Genomic DNA, 17,413 nt, shown 5'->3' on the forward strand with positions numbered 1-17,413 from the left:
GGGGCGGGGCCTCGCCTGTCAGCCATTGAGCCACGTGCAACAGGGGGACTCCTCGCTTTCCCATTGGTCGAGGAAGAGGGACTCTCACGCACCCCTCTTGGCGGGCCCCGACGATAGGCGGAGAGGCGGCGGAAGGCGGGACCTAAGAGCTCGGCCCGGTGGAGTAGAGGTTCCGAGCCCGCGGAACGCAGACCTAGGCTTTACTCTCTCACCACAGCAGCGCGAGACTCGCCAAGAGGGGCTGGAGACTCCCAGAGCCTTTGTGTCCCTACAAATGGCATGGTCTTCCCTCACGTCCGAGCCCCCAACCCTGCTAACCTATCTCCCGGCTAGGTCTCGTGAAAACTACAACTCCCAGAGAGCACCGCGCCGCGGCTTGTGGCCCACGAATCAGGTGGCTCGGGTCAGGTGACCGCTGTCCCGCCCTCACACAAAGTCTGCCCAGCCCGGGAGCCCGGCACACTCCGGAGCGACACCTGGCGCGAGGTTCACGCGTCCCGTGAGGTCCGTCCCCCGAGCCCCGGGGCGCTCTCAGGTGAGAGCCGGCGCGGTCCCGACAGCCTTCCCCGCGGCACCGCGGACATAACCCCTCGGGCTTCGGTCCTGTGCCACCAGCCCCGGCTGTCGACGCCGAACGCCTCCCAGCTTGGAGGGCCCGGGTGGTGGTGGGCGAGGCAGGGACCCCAGGCGGCTGGGGCAGGGTGGGTGGTCTACCCCAGCGCGCGGGAGCCCCTGCCCCGGCACCAGCTGGTGTGAGGCGAGGAGTTTCCCGATTGCTCTGGAGAGGCGAGCCGCCGTGGACTTGGTGCTGCGCGCCGGGCTCCCGGGACTCAGCAGGAGACCCACCCTGCCCTCCAGGGCGTTCGGACCGTGGGAAGGGAGGACACCTGGCCCTTGCCGTGCTCAATAACATTGAAGAAAATAACAACCAATGCTTTGTGCTTGCTGGATGCCCCGGGCGACAGCTGTTATCGCTTCCCGGTTGTTTCTCAACCTTTTCATCCCTGTCAACCGCTGTCCCTCTCTGAAATTCTAATACCGCTGATAAAACTCTGTTCCCGTGTGTGCTGTGGCCCTTTGGAAGGCCACAAACCACTGTGGTAGCCACGATTTCTTCCCCCTCCCCTCAAGAGCCAGTTTTAGCCCCAGCCGAGAAGGCTTTCTAACTCCTCTCTTTTAGGTGTTAGCAGGAACTGGTGTCGTGGCGCATGTGGAAGACCTCGGCTTGCAAGGCCGGCATCCCATAGCAGAGTGCTGCTGCCAGTTCTGGCTACTGGGCTGCTGATCCAGCTTCCCGGTAATGTGCTTGGGAAGGCAGTGGAAGATGGCCGAAAGTGCTCCAGCCCCTGCTGCCCTCATGGGAGGCCAGGATAGAATTCCTAGCTTCTGGCTTCAGCCTGGCCCAGATCAGGCAGTTGCAGCAGTTTGGGGAGTGAACCAGCCTATGGAAGATTTCTCTCCCTGTCTCCCCGTCTCTGTCACTCCGGCTATCAAATCAATCAATCAATCTGAAATGCTATGAGGTCGATGCTACCGTCCCTATTTTCTCATTAGGAGATTGAAGTGTGAGGTTAAGTCACACAACTAAAGTCGCACAACTAATACATGTGGGAGCCCAGGTGGAAGCCTGCGCACGCGTCTCTAGGCACACGTGCCTTGTCCCATCTGTGTTACCCCTCTGGAGGTGGGAGACCCGGGGCATTGCACTTGGGGAACAGAGGCCAGGACTCACTGAGATTCCTGGCGGAGAGGAGCTGCTGCCACACCTGACTCCAGGCTGCTCCTGGGCGGGGGCTGGAGGAGTGGGAGAGACCGCTTAAAGCAAGTGACAGCTGGACATCTGGAGGAGGCCTGGGAGGTCGTTAGAACTTACAGGAGGAAGGGCATGTGAGACAAAGCCATTGTTGTGAAATGTCGTTGCTATCTTGTTGCTTTCACAAGCTGCCAGTTGTGTATAATTATCAATGTGTTTTTTAATGTTTGTTTTTTATTTGAAAAGCGGACAGATCTTCCATCTGCTAATTTATTCCCCAAATTTATATCCCCAAATTTGGCCAGGACTGGGTCAGGCCAAAGCCAGGAGCTCAATCCGTGTCTCCCACGTGGATGGCAGGAACCTAAGTACATGAGCCATCGTCTGCTGCCTCCCAGAGTCTGCATTAGCAGGGCACTGGATTGCAAGCGGAGCCAGAACTCAGCTCAAGCGCTTGGATATGGGATGCAGGGGTGCCGAGAGGCACTTGAACGCTGCACCAAATGCCTGTCCCTTTAACGTTTTAGTTGACTTGGCTCTCAGTGTCTGTCTGGCCTCCTGGGGGTCTCAGCCTTTGGGGCTGGGGGACTTGCTGGGCACATGTTTGAGTTTCTCAGTTCTGATTCCACATCTGCGGAGTGAGAAAAGGAACTGGTTTGGGGAGGGCGGAGACCCCCAAGCCAATAAAACAACATTCTTTCTGTTAATTAAGTTTGCAGAAAGCAATTGAAGAAGGGAAAATGCAGGCCTGTGTTCACTTCCTCAGAGTGGGACTTTACACAACCCACTTGTTTCCCCTTCTGTCACACAAAGATAAGTCCTCTCGGGGTCCCGGTCTCTGAGGCTGTGCTGCAAAGCCCCTGAGGTCAGAGTGTGAAGGCAGGTCCTTTATGAGCTGTCCCTTGCCTGCTTCCAGGTGGCTTGTCCCTCTGGAGCTGATTCAACCTGAACAGGAATGTCTCATGCCGTTTGTTTTCCTTCTAGTTCTGGGAAGCTGTGGACCATGAGAAGGAATTGGCTGATTATTTTTATCCTTTTCTCCCTGAAGCTTGTGGAGAAATGTGGTAAGTTCAGAACTGAGTCGTCATGGCCCACATGAGTAGCCTGTCCTGTTGGTTGTCGAGGAATTGGTGCCATCCAGATCACGTGTGTCTGCCTGCTCTCACCAGGCCGAGTGGCCATTACTGTAGTGAGATAGACCCTGGTCTGGGGTCCGGGAGTTTCTCAAAAAGCCAGATGGTTCCACCAGTAATTGGCCTGCTGCCCTGGGGTCCCTGTTTCCTTTTCTGTGTCACTAAAGTCAATGTTTATTTTTTTTAATTTATTTAAGATTTATTTATTTATTTGAGAGGTGGAGCTACAGAGAGAGAGAGAGATGCTGGTTCACTCTCCAGATGGCCGCCACAGCCAGAGCTGGGCTGATCCAGAGCCAGGAGCTCCTTCCAGGCCTCCCACATGAGCGCAGGGGCCGAAGCACTTGGGCCATCTTCTACTGCTTTCCCAGGCCACAGCAGAGAACTGGGTCAGAAGAGGAGCAGCCGGGACACGAGCCGGCACCCATATGGGATGTCAGCGCTGCAGGCAGAGGCTTGTCTACTACACCACGGCGCTGGCCCCAGTAGTTGGTTCTTCAAGTCAGACTTTGCGATTGACTGTCAAAGACGAATTGTGAGTCTGCAGCATTATGGGATAAATATCTGTGAAAAATGGTTCCTGTGGTTCCTGCCCTGCCCTGTGGCCTTACAGAAAAAGTTGTAAGCCCTGAGAATACAGACAGGTGACCACCCTTCCCCCCACCCATTGTTCCTGATTCTGCCAGGCACAGGAGTCTGTGTTGCATCTCCTTAGGGACTGAGGAGCAGGGACAGGCTGGTGACAGGGTTTGCACCTCCCGAGAGGAGGGCTGACTGCTTTTGAGGCTTGTGTCATTCTAGCAATTATTCCAGTGCCCTAGACATTTCTGAAATTCCTTCCCCAGAGAGCTTTATTTAGCACTGTAGGGTGCGGGGCCCATTTTGATCATTAGCTTGGTTGCTGTCAAAACCCAAATGAAATCCCTTAATGAAGAGTTCAGGTGGGAAAAGAGCAGCACTCCTGCTGAAGTTACCCAAGAGCCCTGAGTAAAGACTGTACACTTAGGGTCACTGGGCCCTGGAATCTGAGGCGAGGTCATCTGGTCAGCCCTTGCCGGTCTGCTAACCAGTCCGGTCCTGTCACTTGGCAGTCTCACCTTGGGAATAAGCAGTTTCCACAAAAGCGAAGGGCTTAGGGCTGTGGGGCCCAGAGTTTCTGGTGATGCCAGGGTCTCATTCTAGCCCTGCAGGGTCACATTCCCTGGGACCATGGCTGCAATGTGTGTGCACATTGCTAATGGGTTCCCCTAGGAAAGAGCACAAAATTCAGCTAAAACCACTCCAGTTACTCAGAGGGGAAGCTAAGGCCCAGAGAGGGTAGGAGGCTTCCCCAGAGTCACAAAGCTAGACAGTAACCAAGCTAGAACCTGGCTAGGGTTCCTGCCCAGTCACGTGGCTTCCTTTCCTGAGTGTCATAGTGGAAGCTGCAGTAAAACCGAGTAACTGGCATCAGATTTCTTTTTTTTTTTTTTTATTTTTTAAAGATTTATTTATTTATTTATTCGTAAGGCCGAGTTACAGAGAGGCAGAGGCAGAGAGCTTCCATCCACTGATTCACTCCCCATATGGCCCCAGTGGCCAGAGCTGGGATGATCGGAAGCAGGAGCCTCTTCCAGGTCTCTCACGTGGATGCAGGGGCCCAAGGACTTGCACCATATTCTGCTGATTTCCCAGGCTATCGTGGAGAGCTGGATTGGAAGTGGAGCAGAGACTGACTCTGTGGCGTAGTGGGTAAAGCCACCACCTGCAGTGCCAGCATCCCATATGGGCGCCAGTTCGAGTCCTGGCTGTTCCACTTCCGATTCAGCTCTCTGCTATAGCCTGGGAAGCAGTAGAAGATGGCCCAAGTCTTTGGGCCCCTGCACCTGCGTGGGAGACCCAAAAGAAGCTCCTGGCTCCCCTGGCTACTTGCTTTGGATCGGCACAGCTCTGGCACTTGTGGCCACTTGAGTGAACCAGCAGATGGAAGACCTCTTTCTCTCTCTCTAACTCTGAATTTCAAATAAATAAATAAATCTTTAAGAAAAAAAAGTGGAGTAGCCGGGATTTGAACTGGCACCCATATAAGATGCCAGTGCTCCAGGCAGTGGCTTTACCCACTGTGTCACAGGCCCCTATTTATTTATTTTGAGAGGCAGAATTACAGACAGGCAGAGGGAGAGACAGAGAGGTCTTCCATCCGCTGATTCATTCCCCAAATGGCTGCATGGCCGGAGCTGGGCTGATCCAAAGCCAGGAGCCAGGAGCTTCTTCTGGGTCTTTCAGGTACATACAGGGGCCCAAGCACTTAGACCATCTTCTACCACGTTCTCAGGCCATTAGCAGGGAGCTGGATCAGAAGTGGAGCAGCCGGGACTTGAACTGGTGCCCATATGGGATGCCGGCACCATAGGCAGAGGTTTAACCTCCTAAACCACTGCACTGGCCCCATGGCACTGGATTTCTAACCTCATTCTGAGTCTTTCTACTCTTTGCTTTGGGAGGTGATCATCAAAGACCATAGGTGAGATGATTGGCCTTCAGGGGGTTTTGTCTCTGATGTCTGTGGGTGGACTCTTGACATAGTGGATCTGTAGTCAAGAACCTGGACTCTGGACAACACAGGTCTGGATTTGAATCTTGTCTCCACCGTTTTTGAGCTGTATGGACAAGATACCTGATAATCCCCTCCTGGAATTCTGGGTTTCCTTATATGCTGACCTCTCACTGTTGTAATGATTAAAAATGAGAGTGGAGAGTATAGCAGAGTGGCTGGCACGGGGTAGGGTACAGACTGGGAGAGGTGCCAATAAGTGTAAGGTAAAAACTAAAACCTGGGATGGCCCCATCGTGACTCATTATTGGTCATTCTTATAAGGTATAGAGGCTGCTACCCCAGGATGGAATTTAAAATGTGTTCTTCCGAGATATGCTTCTTACTTCCTAACCACCTCCCATCTAGGTTCAAATTTCCTGCAGTTATTATGAGATATTACAAGTTATTGCAAGATAATAATCAGAACCAACAAATACAGTTATCCCTTGGCGTCCTGGGCTTCAGGATTCCTGTGAATACCAAAATCCACACAGGCTCAGGCCCCTTCTACAAAAGGTCTAGTACAAGGGAACTCCAAGAAATCCATGGGGCTCTGCTGCGATAATAAAGGTCAGTCTTTTTGCTGTGTTAAAAAAAAAAAAGTTCATAGGGGTGAGTGTTTGGTGCAGGGGTTAAGATGCTGCTTAGGGGGCCAGTGTTGAGGCGCAGCAGGTTAAGCCACTGCCGGCAACAGCAGCATCCCATATGAGTGCGAGTTCAAGTCCCAGCTGCTCCACTTCTGATCCAGCTCCCTGCCAATGTGCCTGGGAAAGCAGCAGAAGATGGTCCAAGTACTTGGGCCCCAGCACTCACATGGGAGACCCAGAAGATGCTCCTTTCTTTGGCCTGGCCCAGTCCAAGCGCTTGTGGCCATTTAGGGAGCGAAACAGTGGATAGAAGGTCTCTCTGTCTCTGCCTCTCTGTTTGTAATTCTGCCTTTCAAATAAATCTCCAAGGGAAAAAAAAAAAGATGCTGCTTGGGACGCCCACATCAGAGTGCTTGAGTTTAAGTCCTGGCTCCACTTCTGATTCCTGCCTCCCACTAGTGTGCCCCCTGGAAAGCAGCAAGTACTGGCCGTGGGGACCCAGAGGTAAGGTGGCTGCTAGGCATCCCTTTCAGTACCCCTGCATGGTGATTTGTTCTTGCACTTGCATATCTGGCATGATCCTCAGCTCTAGGTAAAATTTAACAGGGACAATACGTCTTGCTGCCCAGTTACATAAGCCGAACAAAGCCTCAGCTGATATCAGAGCAGTGAGTGCGACAAAGAAGGGGCCTGGTTGTCAAAGGTGGCTCCAGGACCTGAGAAGCTTGGTTTCTGCAAGGGCCAGGGTGGGGACCTCCTGCCCAGGGTGGGGACCCCACAAGGCAGAGCAGTCCCTCCCTGTCTGCAATGCCACGTGCAGGACTCGTGTGGAGAAGGCAGCTCAGGTGTGGTCAGGAGAGGTTCCGGGTACCCGAGCCAGATCCAACAGCACAAGTTCAAGGCAGGCCGAGCCCTGTGGAGGAGATGAGGTTACTCTTGCAGGAAGTATGCAGGAAGACACCTACCAGGTAGGGGTACTGAGAAGAGGAATCAGGCAGGACAGGTTGAATTAGCTCATTTGGAAGTCCCAACTCGAGCATCTAAAATTTCCAATCTTGGCTCTTCATCTCTTGCCTCTGAGGGGTCTGGATGGAGGGAGAGCTGGGCCCTGCCCACCCCTCGCCCTGCAGAGACCTTCATCAGAGTTAAGCACTTGCTTCCCCTTGTGAGTGCCCTCCGCTGTCCCATTCAAGATTCAGCATCCTGACCTGTAGGCCATGCATAGTCCTGCAGCCTGTGAGGCAGGGCTATCTCAGGGCTATTTCAGCTCCGTGAACAGAGGAGATCTTGTGCTGTCCATCTGAGGAACTGGTTTAAGTCCACCTCTTGCAGAGCACGGCTTGGATTCCTTTGTGATCACTTTTGGGCTCCATGGTTCCCAGACTATCTCTAGAGACCCCCAGAGCTGCCGACCAAGGAGTGGGAGGAAGGGCCAGTGTTTCTTGCTCTGGCCTGTGTCTTCCTGTCTCTGAATTTGGCAGCACATGGGGGAAACAGCATAACAAGGACATTGGGTTTCCAGGCCCACAACGTGGCCTCCAGACCTTCTGTGTCTTGGCCTAGAAAATAGAGGTCAGAGGGGCCTCTGCTGTGGCACAGCAGGTAAATGCCCTGGCCCGAAGCCCCAGCATCCCATGTGGGCGCCAGTTCGAGACCCGGCTGCTGCACTTCTGATCCAGCTCCCTGCTATGGCCTGGGAAAGCAGTAGAAGATGGCCCAAGTCCTTGTTCCCCTGCACCTGCGTGGGAGACCTGGAAGAAGCTCCTGGCTTTGGATTGCCACAGCTCCAGCCATTGTGGCCAGATGGGGAGTGAACCATTGGATGGAAGGCCTCTCTCTCTGCCTCTCCTCTCTCTGTGTAACTCTGACTTTCACATAAATAATTAAATCTTTAAAAAAGGAAAAAAGAAAAGACAGTAGAGGTCAGAACTCCTGGTTCAGATCTCAGGCCCATCATCTCAGATTCTTCTCGTGGGCCTGAGCTTTCTGACCTAGTGACTGACATCACTGATTGGGGTCTTTCCAGAGTCAACCGTCAGCCTCACCGTTCCTCCTGTTGTGAAGCTGGAAAATGGCAGCTCGACCAACGTCAGCGTCACCCTTGGGTGAGTTCTCAGGTCCAGCTTGTCCTCAGCCCACTGGACTCTCCCCACAGCTTGATCCCTGGCTTGGTCTGTTCATATTTCAGATGTGATGTTCTTACTTCCACACTCTTAAGACAGGCCAGGGGAAGAGCAGTGGTGCCAGCAGGGGGCTGCAGAGCCAGGTCCCTCATCTGACCCACACTGAATCCTTTGGATAGGAGGATGAGGAAGGGCAGAGCCTCCTCCCCAAGAGAGGAGAGCCCCTGAGTGACCAGAAGTGGATGCCACCCTTCACAGTGCTCCTTTCAGACGCCAGATATTTTAGGGGAGTCCTGAAGGACAAGGAACACAGAGCTGAGTGCTGCTCTGCCACTTCCAAAAGCGGATGTGGCCACATTACATGGCTCCCTCTTGTGCGATGCTCAGTCTTAGCCTGGTCTGGTCCTGGCTGGCATCTGCTCATTCTAAGTATGAGGGTTCCAGGCCAGACTGCAGGGCCCACCTCTTCCTTCTATGCCCTTGGCTGCTCTGTCCTGCCCCAGCCTCCCAGCTGTGAGGGTGCCCTGAGATGAAGATCCAGAGCCTGTCCTTTTCTATTTACGCCTCTCCCCTCTCCTGCCCTCCCCTGGGAGGCTGATCTCAAACCAAAGCTCTGGCTCCTAGGCCTCCTCGCAGGCCTACCAGGCCATTCCAAGTTCCCGCCATCTCTGCACACCAGCAACACCTTATAAGTCTCCCAAGTCATCCTGCCACTTTATAAACGAACTCCCGGACTCTAAGCCCAGATGTGATGCTCCTGTGGGCTGCTATCAGTCAGCATGTCCAACTTACCTGGCCACACACCTCCAGCTTGCCTTGCACACTCTGCTCCCCCTGGCGCCTTGCTGGGAAGGCCCTGGCTCAGACTTGAGCTCCGCTCTGGGAAACCTTTCCCGTTGGAGCAGGGGACCGTGACCCAGTCTACCTCTAGGTGCCTCAATGTGTCATTCCAGCCAGTTTGCTGCCTCCTCAGGTCTCACCCACCTTGAAGGGATTTCTGGTCTCCTAATTCAGACAAAATGCCTCAGAGACGGGGGTTCCCATCCCTGCCTGCTCGGGGATGCGCACATAGTATTTCCTAGCTCTAGCTGCTTGAGAAATGTGGGCCCCGTGTAGAATCCAGAGGGCTGGTTGAGATCTCAGCATCCAACTTCACGGCAGTGATCAGACTCTTGTCTTCCACAGGCATCCGTTAAATACTAGCTTGGTGATCACTTTGGAAGTCACCTTCCGTTCCAAAAACGTCACCATCCTGGAGCTGCCTGATGAAGTAAGTAACAGCTCCTCACCTGTGCGTGGGGAAAATGCTAGGTGAAGAAGCGCGTTTCAGGAGGGAGCGTGGGGGAGTGGTCACCGAGCCAGGCCCGCTCCTCAGCCTGGCAGTCTGTGACGTTGGCCATGTTCCTCTGGGAGGTGAGCATTATGTGCCATGAAGATGCGATAGCGAGAAACCTGAGGTGGATGCGGTTCTGAGAGGACCAGAGAAGACCTGCTAAACAACTTCCTCAGCCTTCTTAGGACCAGGAGTAGGATATTGGTATCCTTCAAGATTTAAAACTCACTTTGTTTGTTAATAGTAATTCAGCTTCAGCCAGCGCCGCGGCTCACTAGGCTAATCCTCCGCCTGCGGCACCAGCACACCGGGTTCTAGTCCCTGTCGGGGCACCGGATTCTGTCCCGGTTGCCCCTCTTCCAGGCCAGCTCTCTGCTGTGGCCCGGGAGTGCAGTGGAGGATGGCCCAAGTGCTTGGGTCCTGCACCCCATGGGAGACCAGGAGGAAGCACCTGGCTCTTGGCTTCGGATCAGCGCAGTGCGCCGGCCGCAGCATGCTGGCCGCGGCGGCCGTTGTGGGGTGAACCAACAGAATAAAAAAGAAGACCTTTCTCTCTGTATCTCTCACTGTCCACTCTGCCTGTCCAAAAAAAAAAAAAAAAAAAAAAAATAGTAATTCAGCTTCTAGAAACCTGCCCCAAAGAAACATGTGCACATAAGTATGGAGATGCCCACTGCACTAGTGTTATAGCAGTACTCTGGAGCCAGCCTATATTCATGAACTTTAATGGGTGAATACTTTGTGAATCATTTCTACTACGGCATACTACACAACTATTAAAAAGAATGAAGTACATCTTTAAAAAAAAAAAGTGGGGTAGACATTTACCCTAGTAGTTAAGCTGCCCACAACCCCTATTGGAGTACCTGGGTTTGACTCCCAGCCCCTGTCTCCTGCTAATGCAGACCCTGGGAGGCAGCAGTGATGGCTTCAGTAATCAGTTCCCACTGCCAGCTCCCAGCTGCAGCCTGACCCAGCCCTTTCCTGTTACAGGTATTTGGGAAATGAACCAGCAGATGGGAGGTGTCTCTCAAGTTATTTAAAAAAAGAAAGAAGTGGTTCTGAGAATGTGGAAGTTCCTAAGATGATTTTCTAAGACCTTGCAACTCAGAAAAGCCATCAGGGATCAGCATCATTGGCCTTGCTTAAAAACCTAGAAACACAAAATCTCAGGTTGCTTCCTAGACCTACTGATTTAGTCTACAGGTTAGCAAGACCCCTGGAAGATTTGGGTCCACAGTAAAGATTGTGAAGTTGTGGTTTCTTTGTTTTTGGAAAGATTTATTTATTTATTTATTTATTTATTTATTTGAAAGTTATATATAGAGGAGAGACAGAGAGGTTTTCTTTTTTTTTTTTTTTTCAAGTCACCTTTAAAAAAAAAAAAAGATTTATTTATTTATTTGAAAAAGCTACACAGAGAGGAGAGGCAGAGAGAGAGGCCTTCCATCCAATGGTTCACTCCCCAATTGGCCGCAACAGCCTGAGCTGCGCTGATCCGGAGCCAGGAGTTTCTTCCAGGTCTCCCACACAGGTGCAGGGGCCCAAGCACTTGGGCCATCTTCTACTGCTTTCCCAGGCCATAGCAGAGAGCTGGATCAGAAGTGGAGCAGCTGGGTCTCAAACCAGCACCCATATAGGTTGCTGGCGCTTCAGGCCAGGGCATTAACCCGCTGTGACACAGCACCAGCCCAAAGAGGTTTTCCATCTGCTAGTTCACTCCCCAGATGGCTGCAAAGGCCAGGCTGAAGCCAGGAGCTTCTTCCGGGTCTCCCACATGGGTGCAGGGGCCCAAGGACTTGAGCCGTCTTCCACTGCCTTCCCATTAGCAGGGAGCTGGATTGGAAGTGAAGTAGCCGAGGTTCAAGCCAGTACCTGTGCCACAATGCTGGCCCCTGTGAAGCAGTGTTCTTAGACACCACTGGTGTCATTTGTAGAAGCCAGTACCAGAGGCTGTCTGGTGTGATAGTGAAAATTATTTGTAGCTTTATGTATTTTTTTAATTTTTTAATTTGTTTGAGAGGTGCAGAGGCAGACAATGAGAACTGTCATCAGCGGGTTCAGTCCCCAAGCTGGGGCCACAGCTGTTGTGAATGCTCTCCTGGTCTCCCACATGGGTGGCAGGAATCACTTACTTGAGCCATCATCACTGTCTCTAAGGCTCTACATTGACAGGAAGCTGGAGTCAGAAGCCAGAAGCAGGAATTGAACCCAAGTACTCCACTCTGGGCTGCAGTATCTTAACCACTAGGCTAAATGCCCATTCCTGCTTTATGCAGTCATCTCTCTGTGTGTTCCGTATTTCCACCTTAGCAAGGATTTGAGCCAGTTGCCATTCAACTGTTAAAAGATATCCATAGGGAAAGCAACTCAGAGGGTTAAAAAATAAGAAAAAAACAAGTGGAATGCAATGCAGGGTGAATAAGTTCCAGAGATCTATTGTACAGCTTGGTGGCTATAATTAATAATACATATCGTGTACATTTGTGTACCACATAATCACATTTCAGTCAACAAGGACCACATATAGAGTGTTGTTCCCATAAGATTCTATCTCCTGAGGCCAGCACTGTGGCTCACTTGGTTAATCCTCCATCTGCGGTGCTGGCATCCCATATGGGCACCGGGTTCTAGTCCTGGTTGCTCCTCTTCCAGTCCAGCTCTCTGGTGTGGCCCAGGAGGGCAGTGGAGGATGGCCCAAGTGCTTGGGCCCCTGCACCCACATGGGAGACCAGGAGGAAGCGCCTGGCTCCTGGCTTAGGATCTGCTCAGCACACCGGCTGTAGCGGCCATATGGGGGGTGAACCAACGGAAGGAAGACCTTTCTCTCTGTCTCTCTCTCTCTCTCACTGTCTATAACTCTACCTGTCAAATTAAAAAAAAAAAAAAAATACTCTATCTCCCAGTGACGCCGTGACTGTCTTAGCTTGTGTCAGTACATACTGTACTGTTTGCAGTAGTGAGATTGTTTAATAACATGTTTCTTAGATTGTATCCTGTCGCTAAGCAACATGTGACTGTACTTGAGGATCACTAAGAGAGTTGATCTTCAATTTTCCGACCGTGAAACACTGATCAATATGTGGGATGGTGGGTATATTGATTAGCTTACTGTAATCACTTCAGTGTATTTGTATATCAGTAAATACATACCACTTTTATTTACCAGTGATACCCTAATAAAACTGAGGCAGAGGAGGAAGAGAGGCTGCAGGGCTGAGGCCGTGGTGGGAGGCCCTGGCTGGCTGTAGAGATGGACTGCGAGTTATCTCTGCGCCCCTAGAAGGCGAGGAGCGGTGAGACCTGATCAGGCTCAGAGTTAGGAACCTCTGATCTGAAAAACTTGTGGAAGGAGGCAGCAGTGTGGAGCTAAGGAGCCCCCAAGTGAGAGGTGAATCTCGCCCCTGGTGAGCACCACACTGCACTGGACAGCATCATTCTTCACGACCTTGCTTCTGCCCCAGGGTCAGAGGCCAGCATGCAGGAAAGCCATTGGTTCTAACAGCAGGTTCTGGCAATCTGCTTCCAGCCTGTGGTACCAACCCAACTTTTTAATTCTATATACTTATTTTCATTTCATTTGAAAGAGAGATTTTCAATTTGCTGGTTCACTCTCCCAAGTGCCTCCAATAGCCAGAGCTAGGCCAGGCTGTAGCCAGGAGCCTGGAACTCCACCCAGGTCTTCCATGTGGGTACAAGGGACTCAAATACTCAAGCCGTCACCTGCTGCCTCCCAGGGTGCACATCAGCAGGAAGGGGGAATCAGGAGCACAGCCAGGACTAGAACCCAGGCACTCCAATATAGGATGTAGGTGTCCCAAGTGGCATCTTAGCGACTATGCCAAATGCCTAGCTCCCTATAATCCAGTTTTTTAAATAGATTTAACAGTGAAAGTCAAACCATTTTTTTGGATGAGCTTTATGAATACCAGCCTGCCTCACTGGCCCCTCCCCGGCCAGCTCCATCCCCTGCTGCCTACTGCCTGTGGTGGTGGAAACTACTGGTTAGAACTTGAGGGTAGGCCGGCGCCGTGGCTCACTAGGCTAATCCTCTGCCTTGCGGCGCTGGCACACCAGGTTCTAGTCCCAGTCGGGGCACTGGATTCTGTCCTGGTTGCCCCTCTTCTGGGCCAGCTCTCTGCTGTGGCCAGGGAGTGCAGTGGAGGATGGCCCAAGTGCTTGGGCCCTGCACCCCATGAGAGACCAGGATAGGTACCTGGCGCCTGCCATCGGATCAGCGTGGTGCACCAGCCGCAGCGCGCCGGCGGCGGCAGCCGTTGGAGGGTGAACCAACGGCAAAGGAAGAGACCTTTCTCTCTGTCTCTCTCTCTCACTGTCCACTCTGCCTGTCAAAAAAAAAAAAAAAAAAAAAAAAAACAACTTGAGGGTAGGGAGCCGGCGCCGTGGCTCACTTGGTTAATCCTCCACCTGCGGCACTGGCATCCCATATGGGCACCAGGTTCTAGCCCTGGTTACCCCTCCTCCAGTGCAGCTTTTCTGCTGTGGCCCAGGAGGGCAGAGGAGGATGGCCCAAGTGCTTGGTCCCTGCGCCCAAATGGGAGACCAGGAAGAAGCACCTGGCTCCTAGCTTCGGATTGGCGCAGCGCTGGTGGTAGCAGCCATTTGGGGAGTGAACCAACGAAGGAAGATCTTTCTCTCTGTCTCTCTCACTGTAACTCTACCTGTCAAAAAAAAAAAAAAAAAAAAAAGACTTTTGTCCATTTTGTAACTGGGTTTTTTGTTGTTGAGTTTCGTGATCTTTTTATACATTCTAGTTATTAATCCTTTATCAGATGCATAGTTTGCAAATAATTTCTCCCATTCTGTTGCTTGACTCTTCACTTTGCTGAGTGTTTCTTTTGCAGTACAAAAGCATTTCAATTTGATGTAATCCCATTTGTCAATTTTGGCTTTGATTGCCTGTGCCTCTGGGCTGTTTTCCAAAAACTCTTTGCCCATTCCAATGTCTTGTAGGGTTTGCCCAATTTTCCCCAATAATTTGATGGTGTTGGATCATAGATTTAGGTATTTAATCCATGTTGAGTGGATTTTTGTGTAAGGTATAAGGTACGGATCTTGCTTCATACTTCTGCACATGGAGATCCAGTTTTCCCAGCACCAATTGTTGAAGAGACTCATTGCTCCAGGGATTGATTTTAGCTCCTTTGTCAAAGATAAGTTGGTTGTAGATGTATGGATTGCTTTCTGGCATTTCTATTCCGTTCCATTGGTCTATCCATCTGTTTTTATACTAGTACCAGGCTGTTTTGATTATAACTGTCCTGTAGTATGTCTTGGAATCTGGTATTGTGTTGTCTCCAGCTTTGTTTTTGTTGTATAAGATTGCTTTAGCTATTCAGGATCTCCTGTGTTTCCATATGAATTTCAACATCATTTTTTCTATATCTGAGAAGAATGTTTTTGTTATTTTGATTGGTATTGCATTGAATCTATAAATTGCTTTTGGACATTTTGATGATATTGATTCTTCCAAACCATGAACATGGAACGTTTTCCCATTTTTTTATTCTCTTCTGTTTCTTTCTTTAATGTTTTTAATTTCTCATTGTAGAGATCTTTGACATCCTTGATTAAATTTATTCCAATTTATTCCAGGGTACTTTTTTTTTTTTTTTTTTTTTGTAGCTATTGTGAATGGGATTGATTTTAGAAGCTCTTTCTCAGCCATGGCATTGTCTATGTATACAAAGACTGTTGACTTTTGTGTGTTGATTTTATATCCTGCTACTTTACCAAACTCTTCTATGAGTTCCAATAGTCTCTTAGTCGAGTCCTTTGGATCCACTATATATAGAGTCATGCCATCTGCAAATAGGGATAGTTTGACTTCATCCTTTCCAACTTGTATCCCTTTGATTTCTTTTTCGTGCCTAAAGGCTCTAGCTAAAACCTCCAGGACTACATTGAATAGCAGTGGTGAGAGCGGGCATCCTTGTCTGGTTCCAGATCTCAGTGGGAATGCTTCCAGCTTTTCCCAATTCAGTAGGATGCTGGCCGTGGGTTTGTCATAAATTGCCTTGATTGTGTTGAGGAATGTTCCCTCTACACCCAATTTGCTTAGAGTTTTCGTCATGAAAGGGTATTGTATTTTATTAAATGCTTTGTCTGCATCTATTAATCTAATCATTTGGTGTTTGGTCAGCAGTTTGTTAATGTGTTGTATCGCATTGATTGATTTACAAATGTTGAACAATCCCTGCATACCAGGGATAAATCCCACTTGGTCTGGATGGATGATCTTTCTGAAGTGTTGTTTGAATTCTATTGGCTAGAACTTTGTTGAGGACTTTTGTGTCTGTGTTCATCAGGGAAATTGGTCTGTAATTCTCTTTCTCTGTTGCATCTTTTTTATGTTTAGGAATTAAGATGATGCTGGCTTCATAGAAAATTTGGGAGGATTCCCTCCCTTTCAATTGTTTTGAATAGCTTGAGGAGTTAGTTTGGAGTTAGTTCTTCTGGTAGAATTTAATGGTAAAGCCATCTGGTCCTAGGCTTTTCTTTGTTAGGAGGGTATTTATGATTGATTCAATTTCTGTCTTGGTTATTGGTCTTTTTAGGTTTTCTATGTCTTCATGGCTCAATTTAGGTAGATTCTATGTGTCCAAGAATCTATCCATCTCTTTTAGGTTTCTGGTTTGTTGGTATACAGATCTTTGTAGTAATTTCTGATGATTCTTTTTATTTCTGTAGTGCCTGTTGTTACATTCCCTTTTTCATCTCTAATTTTATTGATATGTGTCTTCTCCATTTTTTTTTTTTTTTTTTGGTTAGTTGGGCCAATGGTATGTCAATTTTTTTTTCCAAAAAACCAGCTCTTTGCTTTGCTGATCTTTTGTATTTTTTTTGTTTTAATTTTGTTTAGTCTCTAATTTTAATTATTTCTTTCCTCCTGTTAGTTTTGGGTTTGGTTTCTTGCTGTTTTTCTAGGTCCTTGAGATGCATTGATAGCTCATTTATTTGGTGCCTTTCCAGTTTCTTGATTTAGGCACCAATTGCTATAAAGTTTCCTCTTACCACTGCTTTTGCTGTATCCTGTAAGTTTTGATATGTTGTATCATCATCTTCATTTGTTTCCAGAAATTTTTTTAGTTCTTTAGTTCTTTGCTGCCTACAAGAGACACATCTCACCAACAAAGATACATGCATACTGAAAGAGAAAGGATGGAAAGATATTCTATGCTAACAAAAACCAAAAAGAGCTATCCTAATATCAGACAAAGTAGACTTTAACACATAAACTTTTTTTTTTTTTTTTTTTGACAGGCAGAGTGGACAGTGAGAGAGAGAGACAGAGAGAAAGGTCTTCCTTTGCCGTTGGTTCATCCTCCAATGGCCGCCGCAGCCGGCGCATCGCGCTGATCTGAAGCCAGGAACCAGGTGCTTCTCCTGGTCTCCCATGCAGGTGCAGGACCCAAGCACTTTTGCCATCCTCCACTGCATTACCGGGCCATAGCAGAGAGCTGGCCTGGAAGAGGGGCAACCGGGACAGAATCTGGCACCCCGACCGGGACTAGAATCCGGTGTGCTGGTGCCGCAGGCAGAGGATTAGCCTGTTGAGCCGCGGCACCAGCCTAGTTTTCTTTTTTTTAAAATGTATTTTGTTTATTTGAAAATCAGAGTTACACAGAGAGGAGAGGCAGAGAGAGAGAGAGGTCTTCCATCGATGGTTCACTCCCCAGTTGGCCACAACAGCCGGAGCTGTGCCAATCCAAAGCCAGGAGCTTCTTCCAGGTCTCCCCCTCTGGTGCAGGGGCCCAAGGACTTGAGCCATCTTCTACTGCTTTCCCAGGCCATAGGAAGGAGCTGGATCGGAAGTGGAACAGCCAGGTCTCAAACCTGCGCCCATATGGGATGCCGGTGCTTCAGGCCAGGGCATTAACCCGCTGCG

General features: G+C 49.9%; 1 protein-coding gene across 3 annotated transcripts in view; it reads left to right on the forward strand.

Moving 5' to 3' along the window:
* The first annotated feature begins 396 nt into the window (after positions 1-396).
* CTNS (cystinosin, lysosomal cystine transporter) overlaps positions 397-17,413 on the forward strand; it is a 28,018-nt gene continuing 11,001 nt past the window's right edge. For 2 of the 3 annotated variants that reach the window (XM_002718866.6, XM_051825366.3), the window contains exons 1-4: positions 397-535; positions 2,738-2,817; positions 8,075-8,153; positions 9,357-9,441. In XM_002718866.6, the coding sequence (XP_002718912.3) occupies positions 2,757-2,817; positions 8,075-8,153; positions 9,357-9,441 (225 nt within the window). In that variant the 5' untranslated portion in view covers positions 397-535; positions 2,738-2,756. Of the gene's footprint in view, positions 536-1,180; positions 1,298-2,737; positions 2,818-8,074; positions 8,154-9,356; positions 9,442-17,413 lie in introns of all 3 variants that reach the window. The other variant, XM_051825363.3, reaches the window with a different exon arrangement.

Source organism: Oryctolagus cuniculus, chromosome 17 (assembly GCF_051225735.1).
Source record: "Oryctolagus cuniculus isolate XC-2025 breed Fujian yellow rabbit chromosome 17, ASM5122573v1, whole genome shotgun sequence".
NCBI lineage: Eukaryota > Metazoa > Chordata > Mammalia > Lagomorpha > Leporidae > Oryctolagus > Oryctolagus cuniculus.